The following is a 14,059-nucleotide window of genomic DNA, read 5'->3' as shown; positions in this document are numbered from 1 at the left end:
ACGGGCAATGCAAAGGAGCAGATCTGTCTATAATATAAAACCAGCTTTAGCAGTGAAGTCTGGAAGGCTTAGGAAGCAGGAGGCTCCCTGTGGAGATAAGTATTCTTCTGTGTTTGCCTCGCTGTTCCTGCACACAGAGCCAAGAGAGCAGGGAGAGACTTAGCAACCGAAACTTGAGGTTCTCGGATACTCCTTTTCCTGGGGGATTCCATATTCAAAGAGCGCGTAAGAACCAAATCAGAAAATGAAAGAAGGCTTGGAAACAGATGAGCATTCGTGACACCAGAGCTGCAATGCTGTTACCTTGGCTGGAGCAGCCGCATAGGCTGATCTCTCCTGGAGAGCAAGTTGGCACTGGGGTTTCTGATAAATGTACGCTGACCGAGGCAGCGTCTCAGGGAGGGCATGAAGGGAGGTCTCAGCTTTCTAGGAAACACAGTGGTAAAGAGGCAGAGATGTTTGGATGTCAGTAGCAATGAAGGGAAGAAGAGTTTTGCCATGTGAGAGCAGTGGCTTGCTTAAATAACCCTCAATTGTTTGTTATTTAAGTGGAGGCTGTGAGGCATCTAGAGAGTTGAATTTTCCTTGTAGGGAATGCTGTGGTGCTAGATAAACACTGATGTGCTCCACACAGATGTTGGGCAATTCCATGCCAGCAGGGACTGGCCAAGGCAAGAAAGGGACTTGCAACAGCAGCTCTATGTGAGTTGTTTCACATCTGCTATGAAATTAAATTGATTTTGGTGGGCTGGCTGCCTGGGCTATACGGAAGAGTACACTTCTGCTTTTGCTTACTTGCAGAAATATGTACATCACCTTTTTGGTGCTTTGTTTTTAAGCTCACAGAATTCGAATCCACGCTTTAAGATTTTGAATGCTTCTTCCGTTATGTTGAGAATGATTGAAGAGGGTGTAGGTGCGGCACACTCATACCTGTGGATTGTAGGAAAAGAGGCAGGGAATACAGCTTTCAACGTTTTCATGGAACATTACACTGTCTTCAAAATGAAAGAGAAAAGTCTCCAGCGGCAGACCTCCTTCACCAGTAGTTACAGCATTTGATCTGTGCTTACCGGCTAATTAGGTATTCCTTGCCAGAAAGGGTTTCATGGAAAAATTATGTATGAAAGTACGACCGTAGACATAGGTACTGTGTTAATTCAAGTGGGCCGGTGCTTGGGAGCAAGGGAGAGAAGTGGAACAGGAACCAGAGGGGGCTGGGACATCTAATTTTTCTTTTTGAGCAGCCACAGGCTGGCCAGGCACAGGTGCAGATCTTTACTCTGGGATTTACAACTGAGTAACATACAGTTGGACACACTCCTAACCAGCGCTGACCCCGCTGACCACCGGTTGCATCTGACAGCTAATCCTTGCCTCAAAACATGTATCCTTAGAAACAGCAGTTGTAGACTTGAAGAATTCATACTAACATAAGCCTCATCTAATCTCTTAAGTGAAATGCCAGAAGAACGGGAAACTTTGAGGTATGGCAGTGTCTCAAAAACGCAGGAGGAAGGGTGGGGAAGGCAGCAGAGAAGTGCAGCCTGGGGAAGGTCAGGGTCAGATAACAGCAAGCAGCTGGGGAAGGCTGGGAATGTGCAGAATGGAGCAAAGGAAAACAGGGCATAGGTCCTAGTGCCAGCCTGCAACATGGATAAGCCAGAAGCACAGATGCTATGATTAGCCTCAGATAGCAGAGCGTATCAGTCTGAGTAAAACATTCAGGGAGGCGGACTCCCAGTTCCTGGACTCGGGAAGTATTTGCTCTGGCTTGGTGGGCAGGCAGTTTGGAAGGGAAGCACCACTTTTGTCTTTGAGCAGCAGTCAAAATTCACTGTCCTTATTTAAATGGGAACTTTTCCGGTTATTTGCAACTGAGTAAATATACTCCTTCATCATATCATGAAATCATAAGCCAGCCTGATATGAAAACAGCAGCTTACATCTTTGCCCATTAAGAAAACCAATCTACAAGTAGATAACAGCACGCAGGACAGCACATGAGGCCAGAGTTTACAGGGCAAAAACCATACTTAGAAATTCCTTATTACTATGTTAGTAAAACATTACCTTAAGCATGCCATTGGCTCTGCCTATGGCCTGTAATCAGTCACAGGCTTTTGTTCCAGACAGATTTTTCTTAATCATGGAGGATTTAGCTCTGGTGTAGTATTGAAAGATCTGTTCTGAATCCAACTTCGAAGACTGTGTGCTTCTTCTATCAGAAGAAGAATATAGCTAGGAAATGTGAAGCTCCAGTCGCTGAGGTCTTGAGCTATAAATGTCCTAATCTGTGGTTACAGAGTAGGAAGCTATTATTTCTGTTGTGATAATGCCCAGAAGCCTCTGTAGGAACCCTTAATGTGAAGTGCTTGGCACTTTGCAAACAGAAGGACACGTTTTGCAGTGGTTGTTCCCATGTTACTAATTTAAATTTACCTTCCAGGTGCATCCTGTATAATTATACCTGCAGATTCAAGGAACTGATGTTTGGGCCTGGTTTTTATATAGCAGAAAGACTTATTGGCTTTGTCTCCTACTCCATTACTTAATACGACCCAGATTTCATCACCAACAACTTTTTTTTTTTTTTCTCTGTGTGTGTGTGAGCACACGATGAAATTCTTTGAAAGCCTCTGCTGTATGAAATCTCTGTTGCTGCTGGGTCCAAAATGAGAAGTGCCAGCTACTTCCTCCTTTTATAAGCTGAGGTATGTTCTTACGGTGATTAAATCCTGTGGGGTCTTTCAGCTTTTATTGGTTCATCTGTTGGCAGCCCCCAAGAAGAGCAGAGGAGATGATCTCCAAGTGTAGCTGCCATCTGGTCTGATGGATGGCTACCAGTGAGCAGTGCCTGTCTGGCAACCTCAAATTTTTTCCCTGCCTGATCTCAGAGTACAGCATACTAAGACTGTGTTTGAGGAGGTGGACTTTGGCTCCAAAGTAAGAAAGCATCTCTCCTTGAAAGGCTGTGGGGGAAGACACATGATGCTCTTCTTTGCAGACCTAGTTCCATTGCCTAGTTTCTGGCTGCTTGCGCCCTGGCAGCTGTGCAGCGTGGCGTGGGCCATGGGGGGAGCTGGCGGCTGGGTACTGAGCAGTTATGCTGGCTGCACACAGTAGCTGGGCAGAGGTTGCAGGAGCGGTGCTGTGTTGCTGAGGGACTGCTATTTCTAGATCCCGCTCTGACTTCACTACACTGTTTAGCTCCGAGTTGTGCTTCTGGCTCGCTCCCTGCAGATACAACTCCCTGAAAGCCTTCCCGGGGGTTACAGTGGTTTGTAAACACGTCTGCATCACCCTGGAGTTAACACAGGCTGTACAAGCAGTAAATCCACCTTTTTGCACAGATGATTGCATTTTAATTTTTTTTTTTACACTTTGTTGTTGAAGAAATGCTCTGGTTTCTTAAAACTGAGAAGTTGTGGGTTTCTAAGAGTTACTAGGAAGCCTAAGCAGTTGGAGTGCTGTGGAGTGTGTCATGTATCCTACACCTGGTAAGAGGATTAGAGATACTGATGTGCATGGTATATAGAAGTAATTTATTGAACTTTTCAGCTCCTTGGCTATTCTAAGTACAGATGTTCAGACAGCCTGTGGCACTGATCGTTTCTAAGGGCTGGCAGAACAAGGATGGAAAAAGGCAGTCTAACAAGAGGGGCAGGAGTAAGAGAGCGAAAAGAAAAAAGCGCACAAAGTGATACTGTGCATGCATAAAGGAGCCCTGGCCCTAGCAAGGACTGAAAATACATGACCTCTACTTGCATCTTCTCAGCTGTCCTAAGAAAATACTTAGACTTTCATCTGCCCCTAAGCCTAATGCACCAGAAAGGAACACGTGGTTTGTAACTGCTTGTCCGAAGGTATTTGAGGATGTTGGGGAGGAACATGGAGAATATAAAGTGGGAAAATTACAGTTTTAAAAGCAGCTGTGTAAATGCAGATGTGTTATGATCTTCTCTGATAGCGATGGGTGCAGCCTTCAAATTGAGGGTGCCTGTGACTGAAGTGTTGATTTATTTTATTATTATGATCTCTAAAGTGATGAGAGTTCCTTTGCCTCCCAGTCTGGGGTGAGCACAGCAGAGAAACCTTGTCTTGCTGGGCAGCTTGTGAAGCTCACCTAGAAATGCAGGGGCATGCTTTCCTACAGAGAGCAGTAAAATCCAAGGGAGGCTGGTACAGCCCAAAGGAAGCAGGTTTGGAAAAATAGTCTGAATATCATCTCCATGGAGCTCCTGGCACCAACCTTCTTGGACAGATTCTGATTTTTGAGCTCTTTTAGCTGGGCTGCGGGAAGAGCACCTTGCCCATCACCCTCTCCCAGGTGAGTGCAGCAGTAGGTGCTTAGTTCTGTGCATGGGAAGTAGCATCGAATGCTTTGGGGACTATGTGCTTACCCTAACAGCTATTCTCAGTCGTCTCCAGGAAGAGGCTGTAGCTGCTGGGAAGCAATTGCACAGACCAGTACTGTAGCTACCTTAGTCATGTGGGATGGAGATGAATCATGAGGAGGTTCTGTACTGAAATTAATGTTCTTGCATGAAAAGGTTGTCTCTAATGCTTTACTGAACTGTCTGGATTTCCAGTTGATTTTTTTTTTTAATAATTTTTGAATCAAGCAGAAAACCATTTCCTCATGAGACTTGCTCAGAAACAAGAGGTTCATTTTTCAGTGGCCTCTGTGTGTGTTGCATATAAATGCAGAAGTTGATGTGAAGGCCTTCAGCGTCTCGTTAGCTGGGTCACTTGCTTATTGACTTTTATTTACAAAAGAGAAATTAAAGGTTCTGATGACTTGCCTGGAAAGCATGCTAGGCTATTTTCCCTTCTTCAAATATACAAAATCCTTCCCATTGGAGGCAGGGTCCTGACATCAACTATTGCTAATGCTTATACAGGTGGATTTTTATTTTAAATTCCTGGAAAGGGGCAAGTTGCATGCGGGTAATGGTATTTGTGAACAGTGTGCACTAGAACAGACCAGGAGCCGAGAAAAGAAAGATGTGAAGGTGGGTTGCATCTGCAAAAGCTGCTAGTGTGGGTCCCCCACCATGGGACCATCCCAAATCAGCCTTCTGGGATGTAGCTATGAGGGTTACGCTGCTGGTAATGGAAGTGGTGCTGACATAGAACTATCCATCCTGCTTTGTAGAGTTATTTCATAAATGTGCACAGCTGTGCCTACAGCCAGATGTGTAACTGCTCTGTGATCTACCGAAAGCCGTATTACAGATGGCGTATGAAGTCAGCGTGTTGACGGTTGTCTCTAACCTGCTAGATATGCTCAGTGTCAGCTGGACTGCCAGAAGCAGCCAATCTGCCCTGACGGTGGAGTGCAGTAAAATGTTACTATAAAACTCCAGTGGCAAAAGAAAGTGCAGTGGGCTATTGCCATGGAAGCTGCTGCAGCAGGAATTCCCCTGACGAGGGACAAACGCGTTCAGTCCCACAGCCAAATGAATAGTGTGCAAAGGATTATGTAAGCTGGCGCGACAGGGTACTGTTTCAGCATTGACTCTGCTGCTTTTTCAGGTGTTTGGCTTTTTAAAATAATTTTAACCATAAGACCTTGTACCAGTGTTTGGGAGGTTATGTTGGATGTTGATAATGCTGATGGGTAGGTTGTAAGATCTCGCCACAGAAATGAAGTAAGTGTATAATTAAAGGTGTCAACATTACCTGCAGTGGGCTTTTTATTCTTTCTACTTCACTTGTCGCAGCTTGAAGGCTTTGTATCTTTAAAACATGATGGTAAACAAAAAGAAATACTCTCTTAACTAAATGTTTTTTGACTGTGGCTTAAATCTGCAACAAGCTGCACTTCCATGGAAAACTGCCACAACATCTCTTCCATATTCTCATTCTTAGACCAGTGCTGTTGGTGGGACAGCGTGCATTTGGTCAGTGAGACGGGCGTAAGACCTACCTGCTTGGTCCCCTGAAGGTGCCCAGAAACTTAACTGTTTTCATACAGTGTCTTATCACATGTGGTAACCTGTTGAGTGACAGCCAAAATCCTTTACCCTTGGTGTCCCAGTCTTGTTCTTGTTGCCCCACTGAAGTTCTTCACCTTGTCCAGGCTGAACTGCCAGCTAGCGCACAGCAGCATAGGGCAGGGGGAACGGGCAGGGTGCCCTGTTGTCACGCGGGGCCTTGGGAGGCCACCGTCACATCGTCTTATATTGGGTGGGAACAGGTACCTTACTTGTCCCTGATCTATGCTAGGCTGACATGCTGGACTTGACTCTCAAGGGTTTTGCTATAATGCTGAAGAAAGTGAGATGAGAATCTGGATCCAATACATAGCAGGGAAACAAGCTGAGTTGCAGGAAGTTCCTTAGTTTACTAAATACTTTGCTAAATTTTATCATTTAGTTTAAATTTTACAGTTGGGTTGTCACAACTCAGCACTGTCAGGTATGGAGGCCAAGGGACTCTTTCAACCAGAGTCAGCACAGAGCAGCTGTGCCCTGGTTTTCAGTCCTTTTTCATTTGTCCTTGGATCACTTTTAGACCCGGCTCTTAATTCTCTCTGTGGACAGAAGTCAGAGTGCAACGTGTGGATTGCTTTGTTGCTGATGCTGTGAGGAAAACAATCCTTTTTAATGCTGGGGAGGGAAGAGAAAGTGCCCTTTCACGGAAGCTGTTTGAGACAATTTTTCTGACTATGGTTATTACGTGCAGACGTGGAGGCATTGTCAAATGCTTACTTACAGAGCTTGGAAAAGTCAAATCACACTTTGCTAAATAGCTTGGAATAAACTTAGCTGAAAACAAACGTAGAGCAAAAGCGTATGTTACTGAGTGCCCAGGCAAGGGTGCAAAGTAAGTTTCTGGGGGAAGGTGACCTAGTAAAAACTCACCTAGAAGCATAGGCTGCTGAGAGAGCCCTTACAGTCTAAAAGGAGAAGCATCTTTGGATGGATTATGTTCAGTTTCTTATTCCTTGTCTAAGAATGCCAATATAGTGCCTTTTTGAGGGTTGGTGGGTTTATTTATTGCATCCTCATAGGCTGGCTTTGAGCTCCAAGTGACTCCACAGTATGGATCATGTTTTGATCATTTACATAGAATTCTTGTGCTAGGTGGACCTAAAGGAAAGTAAGATTCATCTACCAAAATAACAAATGGAAGCATCCTCTTGCCCTAAAATATTGGTTAGAACCACAGCTGGTATAAAGTAGGATAACTCCTTTGACTTGACAAAACAGACTTGTCAGTGAAGCTTTGGTTGCTTTTTTTAATGACGATGAACGAAATGCATGCAGCATAATATCCTACATTAAAGACCTGGATACTTGCTGTCCAGTTCCTACGGGGGAGCAGTATGTGAAATAAACTGGAGTAAAACACAGAAGAGAACTGCTATGTTCACTTACTTCAAGCTGTCTTGACAGGCTTGTCATAAGGCTGTCAAACAGGCTATGGCTTGAGGTGCATTTCTTCCAGGCCATTAAGAATAGAACTGATATGAAAACTGATTTTCTGGCAAGCCAGATAAGGTCCAGTGCTTCCAAAACTTACGCGAGGGAACTTAGTGCAAACCTGAAATTCTGAAAAATCTCGCTTGGGAAATATTAGAACATTGGTTTTGTTGCTATTTTTTTTCAGCTCTTTGTATTGGTCTCCACTCATTGAGAAAGATGAAAATCGTTTAAACTGTCTGTCATATTACATCAATTGACACTTTCCATGAAAACATCATGATTTTTTTGATGAATGTGTATTTTCTGACAGAAATCTTCCATCAGCATTTTTTGATGTTCTCTAAATAAGACCCAAAAATCACGTTGTGTACTTTTGTAAAGGTAACTTCTCAGGAATATAAAACAGTCTATAATTGCTTGGACTTAGGAAGAAGAAATTAATTGGCTTTTCAAACCCTGGCCATTGAGAGCTGTGTCATATGTGAGAGCATTCCCAATTGCCAGAAAATAACAGGTTCTGGATAGATTTTTCTTAGGTATGTATCTGTATATAATACACCTAAATGCGCTATCCTCATACTTGACTATGAATTGTTAGATTTTTTGCTCAAAAAGGACAATAAAATGACTGCTAAATTATTAAACTGATGCTTCTGCCATTCCTGTACCTGATTCAGGAGTATTGGGATCTGCTCAGTTGCTAATGAAGCGAAATTAATTTCAAAGTCAGCCCTAGATTAGTTCTGTACAAGGTTTGTTTCCAAACCATGCAATTTGGCTTGGCATTCATATGTTAATATCAAGGTAAGGGGGTATTTTACCATGAACCTTGGTTACGCTTTTGAAGACTTATGCAAGTAAGTCTTTTACACAGCGGAGCAAAAGGAGAATTTTCTTCCACTGTATTTTCTTCTTACACATCTGATTTATTCTGCCCCAAATGACAATGCTTTTGACCTCCTCAAGATTTGTATGTTATGTTGTAAGCACTGATAGATTACAGTAGGTTTCAAAACTTTCCGTCTTTTATTCTGAGTCTGTGAACCCTGAGCTACTGAATAACAGATCGGTAATCAGAACAGGAAAAATGGAAAAAGGTGAAATAACCTATTAACAATGTGCTCTCAAATTAGTCCTGCAAACCAGTTAAGTAAAGAAAAAGCAGTTAATTTACCCAGAGTTCTTATTTTTCTTGAAGTCCTGCTCAGTAAGAAAGGCTAGAAACACTGGTGGGATTGGAGCAGGGGGAAGAATGTGGCTGGTGGGGACCCACCCAAGAGAGAAGACAAGATGTTATAGGAGGACGTGCAGGGGCTGCCTGAAGAATGGTCACACAGAAGTTTCATGTAAATCTTTCTGGCTTTTCTGCAATGTTTATGTTTGCTGAGAAGTTGAGCATGTAGCCTGCTCTTTTGCCAGGCATCTAACCCAGCAAGGCTGCTGCAGTTTGCCCTGAGCTGAGCCGAGCCAAAATGGGCTCTGCAATGCGTGCAGTCTGAGGGAGAGGTGCCAGCCTCCGCACCACAATCATATCTCCAGTACGGAAACACAAATGGCTTTCCCTGCTTAGCTTCTCCATTTATTTTGAGTCTGTTCTTATGATTTAAATAGCTATGGCTCTGGGGGAGACATTACTCCTGAGTGCAAAACAGAATAATGGGACCAACCTGGTCAAAATAGGACCTAGGAACAGTAATGACTTGCAAGGTGATTGCTGCTGATTGCACATGCAAGTTTTTGCTGGTAGACAGGGTAAGAAGGAAGAAGGAGAGTTTGTGTGTGCACATTGTATCGTAACAGAGGAAGTTTATGTTACGTTCCATATTCTGCAAAGTCACTTAAAGCAAGCCCACAGTGCTAGTGCTGGCGTGTGTGCTGCCCAGCCAGAGGTTACTCAGTAAAGCCCTGTCTCCACCCTGGGTGTGCACAGACCACTGGGTCTAGCTGGCCATTTGGAAACTCCGAGAGTGCTTTTGTGCTCTGACTCTATAACATATATTGGAAATCCCGATTGGTTTTTAAAGCAAAAAAACCTACATAAATAAATGTATTCTCCATGCACACGCTTTAGGACAGAGGAGAAAGAAAAATCTGAATTTGACATACAGTCATAATTGTACATTCATTCTGAGGATGGGCGACTAGACAAAGCCACTATTTTATTTGGCTGAGTAAAGCTTTGAAAGGTAAACGGTGCATGTATGGAACACTGAACTCTTTTCATATCAGTATTTTTTGGGTAAGTGCCATTTAAGTCGATGTAAGAATCCTTAAAAAGTGCAAATCCACTCTTTAGGTTTCTTACACAGTTGGCTCTATATATGGGATATATTTGTGTACTTAGATAGAAAGTCATATTTAAATAATTTGTTTTAGGCTAGTCATTAACTATGAAAAACCCAATTCATGTTAAAAATTCAGTTCTCTTCCCACAGAAATTCAATGATGTCACTCTTGTTTTATTGCATATGAGTAAATTATGAATCAATTGCGCTCATTTTAGCAATAAAGGCTGTTTTTTAAGACAATGAGATTATACAGAGGCTTTCAGAATTCTATTTAGTCAACAATTAGGTTGATGTTTGAGTCAGAAGGTGATTCAGCTCACTTTTTTAGAGTGTGGGTTCTGCATGGCCAATGGGATACAAATCTTGCATATTTATTTCAAGAAGGAGAGCAGATAGGAGATTCTGCGCGGCTGGAGCAGGCCTGCTGGGAAAGAAAGGATTGTCCTATCTGGTATACCTGGCGGTTTTCCATAATCGCTTTTCAAGGTAAACTTGTGCAGCTACTGCAAATTTAATTACATCAAAAGTACCTTTTTGTGCTTCTGACTGCTATTGACTTCCTAAAGATGGAGTCTAGCACACACCTATTGTCCATATCCACCTGTCTCAAGACCAACATATTTCACTTCATAGGACTTAATGCTCTTTGAATACATCTTGTTTGCTGTAGGCAAGATTTAAAATGTTACCCCCACTCCCAGCTTCTGCTTCTAAAGGCAAGAATTTAAAAACTACCTCTGTGCTCTACCTGGAAGGTTGCCTGGGCACTGGAGTTGAATTCAGTAGCTACTCAAGACTTCATGTATAACCAGGAATACACTCTGTGCAGTGTGTTGTTATGAGAAAGCCATATCTACTGTAGAATGTCAAAACTTGATTAAGTTGTGGGGAAGAAGGAAGCGATGTACTATAAGTCATTCATACAGAATCATTTGTAGAGCATTTTATGTCAGCTATAACAGTCTAGCGGGTGCTAGCAGAATATAAAACTCCTGATCAAAAGAAGAGGACTCTTTGTTAAGAGGCTTTATTATTGCAATATCTATTAAGGTTAAGTAAATATATCTATTCTAGTCCCATAGTTTTCACTTGGTAAAGAAAACCTTTTATCGTATAAGCTGAAATTTTCTGCTCTGTCCTTACCAGAACGTGGTTTGTGTGGAGCTCTTTACTCTGGTCTTGCTATGTAGAGGAATGTGCCTTCAACTGAACTGTTTCACTATCAGTTTCTCAATCTCACAAATTAAAATTGGAAAGTAATCTTTAAATACAGGTTTCTTTCCCCACTGCCCTTGGGGTGGAGGGGGGGAAATCCACTTTTGTTTGCTTTTTTGGCATTCTTTGCAATCTGAAGGTTCGCTGTTTCAATGTCTTGGTGCTATTTTTGCTGTCCTTCCAGTGGCTTGAGTTCACCAGAGTGCACCCAAACATTAAGGCTTAAAGAGCAAGTCCAACCACTGTGTCTTTCCTCATAGGACTTTTTCATGCAAAATTTCTGCAAGCCATAGTTGTTGCTGTAACTAAGGATGTGAGCTAAGATACAGGGGTACTGGAGAATGCGACCTGACCAACATGGTAGTGGATCTTTGCAGAGCCAGATTGTAGCATGGCAAATCTCGTGCTCTGATTCAGCTGGGAGAGCTGATACTGAGATCCAAGCAGCCACGTAGTGCAAGTAAGACTCCGCTTGTTAGGCGGAACTTCCAATGAGAAGCTGTTTCCTGCTTTTGATCAGGAAGAGTATTTTTCAGACAGTCCCAAGGCTGATGGCTGTTAAACTAAGGCGCAGTGTTTATTGGACCCAACTCTTAGTTTGGGGTTACAATCATGACACTATCTTTTGCCAAGGGATGTAGAACTGCTCTTAGGCCCTGCCCGGTCTGTTGGGTTTGTCCATGCTGCCCCTCTCAGGTGTATTGATTTTCACTGCTTCTGTAGGAGAACAGAGAATGTCCCTGTCTCCATAGCCCTTACCTGGTGACTAAAGCACTGCCACAGGGTGGGAGCATGAAAAACACTACTTTTAAAATGGAGCTTAATTAGCTTATGGAAGGGATTAGAGGAGAGAGGGCTGTAAGGACTGGTGTCTGCGTCCCTGGTATTGCAGGCTCGATGTTCCTAATTCAGCTTAATGTAATCTGGTGTCTGACTGGATAACCTTGTTACACTGATGCAGTGCTGCCAACCCTTAGAGCCTCCCTTTCCCCCCCCCCTTCTGGAATAGTGGAAACTGGCAGAGAAGGTGCAAGATCAGTGAAAAGCTAGAGTAATGACAGCATGGGACTGCAAGGCTTGCTACATTATGGATGGAAGAGGACCAGCATATGCATTGTAATGCTAAAAATATTCCCTGTGATGTGGGAGAGCGACACTAGCCACGTGGTGGCTTTGATTTGTTCTGGTAACGTGCTCTCTTGGGGATGTCGGAGTGCAGGATGAGGCTCCAATGTGGTGACAGAGACACAGAATTCAAAAGTGTGTAGGCATGATCTGCATAGCTCTGTGTGTGGGGCAGAAGCAGATTTGAAAGTCACAGGATTAATGACAACGAAGTGGGCAGGAATTGGAGGTGAAAAGGAAAAGGTGGGAACAAGTTCTAGTGCCTAGGAATCATGTCAGCTGGGATGGGGGCAGCACTCTCTCTCTGGAGGGCTCAGACACCTTCCTTCTGGGCTGTTTTGAGGAAGGCACTGCTTTGACACGCGTATAGACAAATAAAAGACTATCCAGAAAAAGGCCAAAACAGCTGCTGATGGTATAAGGTACAGATAGTGTGTAAGTGGAAAAATTAAATGCGTGCTGCCTCACAGACCTGCATGCTACAAACTAAGGAGCGTGCAGAGCAGAGGAAGAAACTACTCAGTGTATTGTATTTGTATCATATAGGAGGAAGACAGAGAATATGGGGGGACGGGCGGGGAGTTTCCTGGTGAGATCTATCAGACAGTGGGTACACTTTGAAAGGAATTAGCTGACATGCCATCACTTTGGCCTTGTTTTCCTGCTTTAGGAAAGTTATTCCTGCTTTAAATTGCTGGTATTGGACATGCCTCGTGATGATCAGGAGTGAGTTTATCTTCCCTTCTTGCTTTTGTCCTAGGTCCAACACGAAAAATGCCCCTGACTGCCAGTGCCATGGACTTTTTTCAACTCTTTGTCCCTGACAATGTACTAAAGAATATGGTGGTCCAAACCAACATGTATGCCAAGAAGTACCAGGAGAGGTTCGGTAGTGACGATGCCTGGATTGACGTCACCTTGACAGAAATGAAGGCCTTCTTAGGCTACATGATATCAACAAGCATCCACCACTGTGAGTCTGTTCTTAGCATCTGGAGCAGTGGCTTCTACAGCAACAAGAGCATTGCACTTATCATGACACAATCACGGTTTGAGAAGATCTTGAAGTACTTCCACATTGTGGCCTTCCGCTCAAGCCAGACAACGCATGGCCTCTACAAAATCCAGCCTTTTCTGGACTCTCTGCAGAATGGTTTTGACTCTGCTTTTAGACCTTCGCAAGCCCAGGTAAGAGTTAACCTGTTGGCAGGGAACATCCAACCTACGTGCTTTAGGTTGTCTTGCTATGACTGAAAGCACAGAGCACAGCTGCCTGAAGAAAGAGCTGGGGCTTCACAGCGTGAAGCCATGCTGCGGTGCCTCCATGAAGCATGAGAGAAAGCAGCACTGTCCTGTGCGAGTGCTCAGCAACGTCTGACTTATAGCTCTGCAGTGCAGGTACCTGGCATGTTTCAATAGGAATGATGCTCTCTGAGCTGGGGCTATTTGCTTTCATGGTCTAAACAAGCCCGGAGACTTGTCGGTGAGGTTGGCACCACTAGGTTTTGCTGTCCTGAGGATGGGAGGTTGCAGGTTGCTCCTGTGAGGGAGAGTGGAAAGGGCAGAGCCAGTGCAGCTGGGCCGGAGGGAAAACCTGTAGCTCCTCCTGCTACAGGCTGAGGGTTGGATGCAAGAGCTGAGTTTGCTAGGAGTCCCTGACCTTAGCAGTAGGTGCTTGCCATATAGTCTAGCAGCACAGCTACCTCCTTACGACTGGGCAAAGGGAAAATAAGAGGGGAGCAGGTGCCTTTGCTTGCTGTGGTTGTCAGCTGCCCTCAGCAGCACTGCCCGTGCCTTGTGCCAGTCCTGGTTTTTAATGATGGGTGATGCTCCTATGGAAAAACTTATTGATGTGTGGATTTGCAACCTAAGTGCCAGTGAACTGGAAATGTTTCTAGACTACCAGGAATAAAAGTAAACAGGACTCCAGTGAATTTTCATTTCCAGATACAATTACGGGTACAGCAGAATGCCATTCTGTAGGGAGGCTGCTCCGTA

The 14,059-nt window shown here is 43.9% G+C and overlaps 1 protein-coding gene across 1 annotated transcript in view; it reads left to right on the top strand.

Annotated features, from left to right (window-relative positions):
- Positions 1-14,059, top strand: part of PGBD5 (piggyBac transposable element derived 5) — a 75,200-nt gene that overhangs the window by 17,383 nt on the left and 43,758 nt on the right. The window contains exon 2 of the mRNA XM_087776724.1: positions 12,822-13,249. Within this exon, the coding sequence (XP_087632850.1) occupies positions 12,822-13,249 (428 nt within the window). The remainder of the gene's footprint in view (positions 1-12,821; positions 13,250-14,059) is intronic.

This window comes from Nipponia nippon, unplaced genomic scaffold (assembly GCF_047370975.1).
Source record: "Nipponia nippon isolate SJK-2023a ecotype South Korea unplaced genomic scaffold, ASM4737097v1 scaffold_4, whole genome shotgun sequence".
NCBI lineage: Eukaryota > Metazoa > Chordata > Aves > Pelecaniformes > Threskiornithidae > Nipponia > Nipponia nippon.
Note: the sequence above shows the minus strand (reverse complement) of the source record. Positions and strands in the feature narration are given on the sequence as shown.